Source organism: Tiliqua scincoides, chromosome 1, assembly GCF_035046505.1.
Source record: "Tiliqua scincoides isolate rTilSci1 chromosome 1, rTilSci1.hap2, whole genome shotgun sequence".
Lineage (NCBI taxonomy): Eukaryota > Metazoa > Chordata > Lepidosauria > Squamata > Scincidae > Tiliqua > Tiliqua scincoides.
This window is the reverse complement of record NC_089821.1, coordinates 72,953,070-72,962,981: the sequence shown is the minus strand read 5'-3', so window position 1 is coordinate 72,962,981 and position 9,912 is coordinate 72,953,070. Positions and strand designations below refer to the sequence as shown.

At 46.1% G+C, this 9,912-nt stretch overlaps 1 protein-coding gene across 1 annotated transcript in view; it reads right to left on the bottom strand.

The window, feature by feature from the left end:
• TNS1 (tensin 1) overlaps positions 1-7,910 on the bottom strand; it is a 365,505-nt gene extending 357,595 nt beyond the window's left edge. Inside the window, exon 1 of the mRNA XM_066611663.1 lies at positions 7,680-7,910. Within this exon, the coding sequence (XP_066467760.1) occupies positions 7,680-7,787 (108 nt within the window). The 5' untranslated portion in view covers positions 7,788-7,910. The remainder of the gene's footprint in view (positions 1-7,679) is intronic.
• Between the last annotated feature and the right edge of the window lie 2,002 nt (positions 7,911-9,912).

Sequence of the window (9,912 nt, the reverse complement as noted above, 5' to 3'; positions counted from 1 at the left end):
GGCTGCAATCCTACCCACACTTACCCAGGATTAAGTCACATTCACTATCATTGTTAAAAGATTATACACAGTAACTTGTTAAAAGTACAGGTCTGTAACATTTCCCCAAATGCTGTCACATACCATGGTAGCATCAAGTCTAATATATTAAAAATAAAATATTAAAATAAATGGGGACCCACCTGAAATTGGCTCGCAACCCACTTAGTGGGTCCTAACCCACAGTTTGAGAAACACTGGAATAGAGTGATGATTTGACCTAGAGCAGTGGTCTTCAACCTTTTTCATGCCACTATCTCACCAAAAAACAAACAAACAAAGACTGAAAACCTACCCCCCTCCTAAGACCTCCAATCCCACTCCCCTCCTAGGACCCTACCTGCCCCATCACTGCCCACTCCCTACCCCGATTATGCCCTCCCAGCACTGTACACTGTAACCAAATACAGTGGGCTCTTGGTATCCGTGGGGGTTCAGTTCCTGGAAGTCCTGCGGATATGGAAATCCACAAATGATCAAATTCACAGATGATGCCCTCCAAACACAAGCAGAACTCTGCTCAGGTTGCATCTGGAGGATGTTGTGAGGGCTGGGGAAGCAGAGAATGCCTGTTTCTGGCAGAAGACCCCCCCCCTTAAAAAAAAAAAAACCCAAAATCACTACTTCTGGTTTCTCGGGGTCAACTGGAAGTGACTTTTTATGCCCTTATTTTTTTAGGCATTCTAAGCCCTAGGGAAGCCAAATGCAGCCAATCTCCTTGTATCTGAAGGGGTACGCCAGATGCCTCCCCCTTTACCTGGTGGTCTTCTGGTCCAGTGGTCTTCAACCTTTTTCATTCCCATAAGTTGCCATGACCCCACAACTGAGACTTTGCGACCCCATTGGTTCACGACCCCAAGATTGAAGAACACTGAGCACCAGAACATGTGGAATAACTATGAAACCTTGTCACGTGTGTGGCTTAAATCAATTTTGGCTTAAATCAGTTTGTGTTGCCAATGTAAAACTGATATTTGGCCAGAACATACTTTTTGACATAAGTCAGTTCCTATCCAAATTATAAGCATTCACACTTGGAACAGGAGAGAAGCCCTTTGACCAGCTGGCACTAAAAACAGAACCATTCATGATCTCAAAGGTTTTTAGGATGGTAACTAATTACCCACCAATCTATCTATGATTTGTGGATTACAATTCAGAGTATCCTACGGTGAGCATATCACCCTTATATCAACCCTTAACTCAATTACTAAAGCAACAAGAAGAAAATGCTTAAGAAGCAGTAGATTATTCCAATTTACAGGGCTGCTTAAGCTAAATGAATCCTACATTATGTTTGCTGCTCAAGATCAAAAAAGGTGAAATGATTCAGAATTTATCCAAAGTGGCATCTTTGACTAACTTGGGTTTCAAAAGCCAATCTGTAATCCTCTGGGAATGAGCCCAGGAGTGGAGACCAGTGTTCAAATTATGGAGGCGCAAGTGGGACCAGCCCCCTTGCTTTTGTGATAGTCCCTTTTACTACTATTTTAGATGTTATAGAGGCATGATCTGCCTAAAAAGCAATAGTCTGAGGTGGTGATTTTACTGAGGAGCCCCTACTTTTCTTTCCATACCTGGAGCATCAGCAAAGACAATCCAATGACTAGGAAATGCCAGTTGTGCCAGCCAGCTGTTTCATGGGATCCAAACTGATGCCACAGCATCAAGGAGCAGAGGGGTTCAGTGCTCCAGCTGAAGTGTGAACTCTCTGTATAGATGACATGTTGTGTGACAAGCTGTGGGGAGAAATGTGGGCTGAGAAGTGACTGCTTTTATTTTTGCATTAGGTCTCTGGCAGCAAAAAGCTAACTGAATGCAAGTTTCCATTATCAAGCACAGAGGCCTGCTTATTATATGGTGATATGTGAAGTGACATGTGTGTATGCGCATGTTTGCCTGGTGGTGACTCACAGGCAGCAGTTCCCAGGTGAACTTATCCTGTTCCATCTCCCCTGCAACTGTGAGTGGCTTAATCCAGTGGTTTCCAAACTTTTTAGAAGCCCTAGAGCAGAAGCATCAATAAAGCCCATGAGCCAAGTGCAGTCTCTGGAAGCAGTTTATCCAGCCCCCGTTATAATTAGGCCTTCCCAGCATGAAAATTGGGCTCTCTTATATCCTGAAAATATGAACTAGATTTGCACATTTTCTCTTCAGTTGTTTGCAGTTAATGAATTTCTATGCGAGAACAAAGTGCTTATTTCTGGCCATCATCTGCTTAATGATGTCACTTTCTGCTTAATTATGTTACTTCTGGCCCTCAGTAGGCAGCGTGAATGCTAACTTTGGTATGAAACAAGTTTGACATCTCTGCCCTGGATGCTGCTGCCTGATTTATAAATGCCAAGGGGTGTGGCTATAATGGTGATTGGGAAGCGATGCTTTCTCTCCCCCCCCCCCCCAAGTAGCAGCTTTTCCAACCCTTGATGCACATAGCCTAATCTGCCCAGTCAGTTTTACAAACCACCAAAAATTGGTCCCAGACCCACAGTTTGAGAACCACTGCAAGGACAAGCTAGCAAAGGCTACCAGAAACCCACTTCTTGGATGCTTCCCAGAACCCCATAGAATCAACACCTCTGATTTGCATGCAACCATATGAAACATTTTTGTCCCTAAAGAGCCTGGGTAGAAAGCACTACCACAGCTCCATATATTACCATAGAACAGGCACTCACCTGCCACACCAGTTCCTTTACAAAGCCTCATAGAACAGGCCCCCTGAATACATCAGCAGTACGCAGACCACTGAAAGCCTATTTGTTTTATTTAGCATGCCTGTGCCCTGCCCTTCCTCTAAAGAGCTTAGCCATTGTTGTCCTATGAAGAAGGTTAAAAACAGGACAGTGACTTGCCCAAGCCCATCCAGCTCATGTCCTGACTAAACTTTGATTTGAATGAAGTCAGGCTCTCTAATACAAATCAACAGAGAAGGCAGAACTTGGCAGGAGGTGGGTGGGAGGATTGGGGCAGAACAGGGGAGGATTGAGGGTGTGTCAGAGGGAGGGGCTGGTGCAGGTGACTTGCACCAGATGCTATCCCCTCTGGAAGGAAGCCAATATACCTCCTTTATCTCTTCAGATTTGTGCTAGCTAAAGAGCTAGCACAAGTCCATTGCAAAAGAGCTGTCATAGATCTATTGGAGACCCAGTGGTAGTCGAGGGACTTATGAAGGAGGAAGAGACATGATTTTCTCTTTCCCCTCTCAAGCCTCTCGATTAGCCTCCCCCCACCATAGCATGCAGCGCAGCCTGTTTTGGCACAGCTTCGGGCTATGGTGAGGAAAAGCATAGGATTGCGCTGCTAAGTCTTGCTTCCTACCCCATTTCCTACAGTGCCCTTGCTAGCAGCAATTTAAGACTTTTAGACACACCTTCTCATCCTCTCACCCGCATGTGCAGTTGCATGGGAGTCAGAAACCTCTTACACAGCTCCGGGGAAGAAAAGATTAGTCTTTTCCTCAAGCAAATGAAAAGAAAACATTATCCCCAAATAGCCTGACCCACACTGCTCCACCTCAGGTTAAGTATAGACGTTGAGGCCCCCAAAATAAAGCTCAGTCTGACTTCCTACTGATCTATTCTGGGCACTGACAATTTACAGTAGTCAATTGCCAATTGTCAATTGCCTCACAAAAGGTGAGGCACAGCTACACTCCTGCAGCCATATTTGTGACTAAGGCTACAATACTATGCACACTTATCTGGGAACAAGTTCCATTGAACTCAATAATACAGTGGTTGTCAGACGTTTTAGCACAGGGACCCATTTTTTAGAATGACAAACTATCAGAACCCACCGGAAGTGATGTCATTAACCTGAAAGTGATGTCATGGCTGGAAGTGACATTATCAAATCAAATCACATGCCTGATCTCATATGATCTCATCTGATCTCGGAAGCTAAGCAAGGTCAGGCCTGGTTAATACTTGGATGGGAGACCGTGTGGTAATACCGGGTGCTGTAGGCTTATACCATAGTCTTTCAAGACTGAAGGTTGCCAACCAAGTAAGCAAATTAAAAGTCTACAATAAGTATAAGTTTAAAAATTTATTTTAAATAAAGAAGAATCCTCCTAACCCTCCCAAGCAGTTGCTGATCCCTAAACATCCCAAAGGTTGCAATTCTATTCACATTTGCCTGGGAGTAAACCTTATTGACTATCATTGTTAAAAGCATATATATAGTAGCCTGTTAAAAGTACAGATCTGTAACATTTCCGCAAATGCAGTCACATACCACGGTAGTATCAAGTCTATTAAAAATAAAATACACATTGAAATTATTGGGAACCCACCTGAAATTGGCTTGTGACCCACAGTTTGAGGGAAAAAAACTGCAATAATACTTTCTTCTGAGTGAACATGCACAGGGTTGTGCTGTGAGGTGAATGATGCAGGTCTGAAAACTAGGTTTTCTTAAAGGTGTTTTCTATTCTAGACCCATCTTTCCTTCTAAAAGCTGGTTGTAGGGAAGGACACTGTGTCTACTATCCCTGTCTCTGAAAAAGGACTCAAACGGACTTGGAAGAGATCTAATCCAACCTTTTGCCCTAAGTCTGAATTGGATGCCTGCAACATCTGCAACAAATATGTGTACAGTCTTTCTTTGAAAACTTCGAAACCATTCTACATCTCACAACTTCCATAGGCAGGTTGACTGCTGCTACATGTAGGACATTTCCCCTCATATTTAACATGAATATTAGGTTCCCTAGAACTTAACCCCATTGCTCCTAACAGTGGACAATTTGGACCCATTATATCAGCCGTTGTGATACCCCAGCCAGGGGAATCCAGTTGCTACCTCCTTAAGAGTAGGGAAAACCAGAAGTGAGTCATGTTCAGAAACAGTTCTGAGGCATGGGGAAGCCTACAGGGGGGTCCACAAGTTCCCTGCACTCCCTGGAGGGCCAATGTGAGGCCAGTGAATTTTTTAAAAGCCCTTTTTTGCCACAGTGACATGATTGCCCCGTTGCCGCCCCTCCCCCCCCCCACAAAGACTTGTGAGGTCCCAAACTCCACCGGAGAGTTTGGAAACCTTTGCATTTTGCTGTAACACCCTTTTCTTTCTGCCATGCTTTGTGTTGCACCATTAAAAACAGAAGTTGTTGTTATTGTTGTTACGTCGTGTAATTCCTCTTAAATCTGCATTAGTACAAAGCAATGGAATAACTTTCATCTGAAATTAATAGGTTGCTACTCCCCTTAAGTGTTGTGTCCATTATATGTCTAAGGCTTCAATCCTAAACAATTACCTGGGAGCAAGCCCCATTAACTATCATGGGACTTACTTCTGAGTAGATGTGCATAGGATTGTGCTCTAAACCAATTATTCTAGGCATCTCAGTCCCTTAGCCTAACTTCCCCACTATACACACATTTCTAATTTCCCCACTATACTTCCATGCACCCAGCATTCCCTTCAGACCTCCCTCAAATTCATCCCTACCTCTTAGCTCTTGATGTCTTTGACCTCCCCCTTTAAAATGACTCCTCATGACCCAAGTCCAAGCTCTGTCAGGCCAAATGTTGCCCTTGTCCATATTGCTCTGGCATCTTGCCTCTTTCAATGAAGATTCAATTGTTCCATATTTTAGAAATTTTGATCAGTGTAAGTCTCAAGAAATCTTTCCAATTCCCATCATCTGGAATTTTTGGTGGCAGGAATTGAACCTGGGTTTTTCTGCATGCAGTACATGTCCTCTGGGGGACTGGGGGATAAGAATAGGCCCTCAGTTTGGCTGTACTTGTCGTAAGTGGCGACTAAACAGCCACCGGGTAGATGGGACTCGTCAGCCTGGGAAGGCAGCTCATCTGAGAGAAGGAAAACTCTGATCCCAAACCTCCACTGCCTTGTGGCTACATCCAGTTATGGAAAAGGCTTCAGGAGTCAACCTCGAGGCAAAATCCGGAGCCGGAGTCCCTGAGGCAGTTCATGGCTGAACACAGTCATGTTCTGGCAACTCCTGCGACGCCGCTGGAACCAACCGTATTGGCTTCTTTCCATTGGACCATTTCAGCGACGTGGAGAGGGGGGATTTGCTGCATGGGTAACAGCCTATCCTCCGTACCTACTTTACCCAGGCTTCACGCACTGGAGAGGACATTCTGTTCCAGAACTACCATTCAGAGCCGATACCATAGTCTTCCAAGACTGAAGGATGCCAACAACATGTCCTCTATGCTGGGCAATGGCCCTTCCCATGAATTTTTGTTCTCTGTCCTGTCTGTGTTTCTATACAGATTAATTTACCTGTACTGAAACATCTGTTTTCCCTTCCTACCCAAACTCAGCTCAACTTTAATCCCATCCTTTCCACCACATCCCCTGCCAAACAAGTGCCACTCCAACATCAGTTCATTAATCCAAACTATCACAGAACCTTTGAGACCCTTCATGTGATGTTTTATGTTGAGAAGGGTCTTGCAATATTGCCATTTTTGTTATGCAGGTTACATAGAAATTCCAGTATTACAGTCCTGATGTTGCTTTTTAATCCAGCAGTCTTTGGCATGCAGCATTCAAATGCACACGACTGGCTTACTCAATGCCAGCATGTCAGCCAAGAGTCAGATTAGAGCTACTAGAAATTGTTTATGTTATCTTTAAAAAAAAGAGTATGTATCACATTTTCAATAATTTTGTCAAATAATGTACCAAAAAATTAGTCATTTAAAAAACTGTAAGCCAATGAAAATAAAACAATAAAGGAAACGCTGGTGCAACACAGCAAATGCAACAACTCCACAGTCACAGATGAAAATGTCTTAATCAATGGGGGAAGACAATCCCCCAATACTTACTTAACATTTCTGATCTCAGACATATATTTCCTTTACCGGAGAATGCACCTTTTCTTCATGCAAATGTCACAAGGCATCAGGATTCTTTTTTTTAACGTTGACACACTGTGACACAGTGCACAGACTGCCTCTGTGAGAGAGGCAGAGAGAGTGAAGGCCAGTTCACAAGATCACACCACACAAAGTCAGCAGTAGACCTGGGCTGCACTTCGCACATGGCAAATAGGTTGCCTGAATAACTATGCCGTGTACCCCTGTAGTGCGTAAGCCACAGTAGGCACATGCCAAACTGCAGTCCGTGTTTGCGAATTCAGAGAATTCATCAGCCCTGTTCACTTCAATGGATACCCTCTCCCTCAACTTTCCCCATACATGTCTGAAAGTTATGTTGACGCCCCCCCCAGTACTACCCTCACTCTGGTTGCTCAACTGGCTGCTGTCAGTGCTCCCCACTACCTCAGAGCCCTGACCTGCACACCTGTCGTGGTTCTGCCACTGCCATTGCTCTCTGCCTCTCTCACCCAGGTGCTCATTCGCTTTCCCAAGGGCCCAATTTTCCAGTGCCTGTGCAGCCATGCAAGTGGGGCATCTGCGGTGGGGAGGCAGTCACAGAGGTCTCCTCAAGGTATGGAGACATTTGTTCCCTTACCTCGGGGTTGCACTGCGGCTGCACCAGGGCTGGAAAGTTGGATCGGATTGGGCCCCAAGGCACTTGTTGCGCATCCTCCCACAGTCTCTTGCTCCGGATGGAGCTTCTGCCCGTCCCCTCCCTGCCTGGAGAGCCTGGAGAGGGCTTCCCTGCGAAGGCTGCCCCTGGCTGTCGCCCACACTCACCGGCTGCCTCTTCTGGGTGGCTGCTTCCCCTTCATGCCTCAGGGGCGCCACGCCTGGCCCAGATCGAGGGTTCGCCTCGCAGCACACCAGGCTCACTGTGCATCCCATCCAACCAGGTGGCCAGGCGCGACCCACGGCGGAGGGGGCAGGCAGCGGGGCGACCCAGGGTCAGGGCATCCCGCGGTGCCCGGGCTGCAGGCTCCAAGCCGGGAGTGTCGCCTGAGCTTGAAGGAGGCTGCCTGGCTCACCCCTCCGCCCCTCCTCCTTCCCTGCCTCCCTCCCGTCTCTGCTGTCCGAGCCCAGCTCAAGGCACCTTTCCCCACTGGGGGCTGCTGACTCCTCCTGGCGCCGCTGTGCCCCCGATCTCCAAAGGGGGGAGAACACAAGGGAGAGGAGCCCCACGCAGGCACCTCAGGAGGGAGGAGGGGATGCCCCTCAGAGTGGGAGGGGTGGCACCGTGCCTAGAGGGGAGTGACTGAACAGGCTCTGCCAGAGAGAGACTGGCAGGCACCACCAGGAAGGAGACCCATTTTCTGTAGTGACATGTCCCAGAGAGAGAGAGAGAGAGAGAGAGAGAGAGAGAGAGAGAGAGAGAGAGAGAGAGAGAGAGAGAGTCCATAACACCTGGCACGCATGGCAGTTCTCATTTGACAGCAACAAAGAGAAACTGTGCTGGGCTGGGAGAGAAAGAACAGGAGCCCTCGCACAGTCGGGCAGGGCAGGGCACCCTCACACTGGAGAGGACAAGCAGGACAAGCAAGGGCACACAGAAGGGACACCTGGAGGAAGGCACTAGCACTGAATGCCACCAGGGCAGTGGCGTAGCTAAGGGGGTGCAGGGGGTAGCAGTTGCACCGGGCATCAAGCTTTAGGGGGGCAACAAGCTGAGCTTGACACTAGTGACCAAAATTGTGAAAATCTTGGTATGTATGATTAATACCACCATGTTATATATCATTGGAAAGGTAATTTAATGTAGAATGCAATGAAACAAACCCCATTGGAATATCTGTATTCTATCAAAAGTTACGGCCAATCAAGCAGAAAATGAAAACACAATTGCCTTATAGAACAAAAGTGGATTTTCTGAACTCAGAACTGACTTCTGAGAGTGATTGTTGTTCAAGAGGTGCCCCTCGTATATTTAGCAAGAGAAGAATATTCATCCCTCTTCACCCCAACACAGTGTCTCGAACCTAACAGGGGCACACTTTTTATTTATTTACTTAATTAATTTGATTTTGTCTGGGGGGGGGGGGCTATAAATCTTCTTTGACCCCAGATAGCAGATAGATGCCTTTTCACTTTTGAAAAAACCCAGGCATGACGTCATTTCTGGTTGTGACATCACGTCCGGGGCAACATTTTGAGCTTGGCACCGGGCTACATGATCATTAGCTACACCACTGCACCAGGACTGCCTCCCTCATGAGTCACAGGGGTTCCCAGCCACTGCCATCCGTTTTGGGGGTATGCCTGTGCTTGTTATTTACTGCCAGGTGCATGCCAACATGGGGGAGCTCTGTTACATTCACTTCCTGGGCATCATCAGAACACTTAACAGGTGGCAGCCGTATGTACCATGTAGATGTGTGGCAGCTGTCTGTACCATATGGCTATGTGAGGCACTATAGCTATATGTGAGGCTATGTAAGGCACTAGTTCTCTGCTTCATTGGAAAGTACAGTTGCCATCTATGGTGCTCTTGTCTACCACAGATTCTTCATTTAATCGGAAGCTTCCATTACTGCAGGTCCTCAGGTACTGCCATGGGACAGGTGAAATGTCACTAGGAATTTTGGCCCCAGTGTGAGAGATTTGTTGGGTTTAGGTTCACATCCCGGATGGGACTGGGGAAGGAGGAGAATTAAAACCTTAAAAAAATCTTAGAAGTCAAAGAAACGTGCATTAAGGACTTTGCATAACTTGAGAACTACCACACAACTTTTAATATCTCTCTTTTTTCCTTTTTTAAATTTTTATTTTCACCTACTTCTAATTTACTGAGTTTGTATGTTTTAATCTTTGATCTTTTAAAATAAAATTATAACTTAAAAAAATATCTTAGAAGCTAGCCCTCCCTACACTTCACAGGGAGCTAAAGCCAAGTCATTGACTGCAGCTACATTCCAATGGGTAAAGACATAGAAGCATATCACAATCCCAAAGATCAGTATTGTGGTGATGAGAAGCAAGACACACTCTCCTTGCATCATGCTTCCATGCACACTTG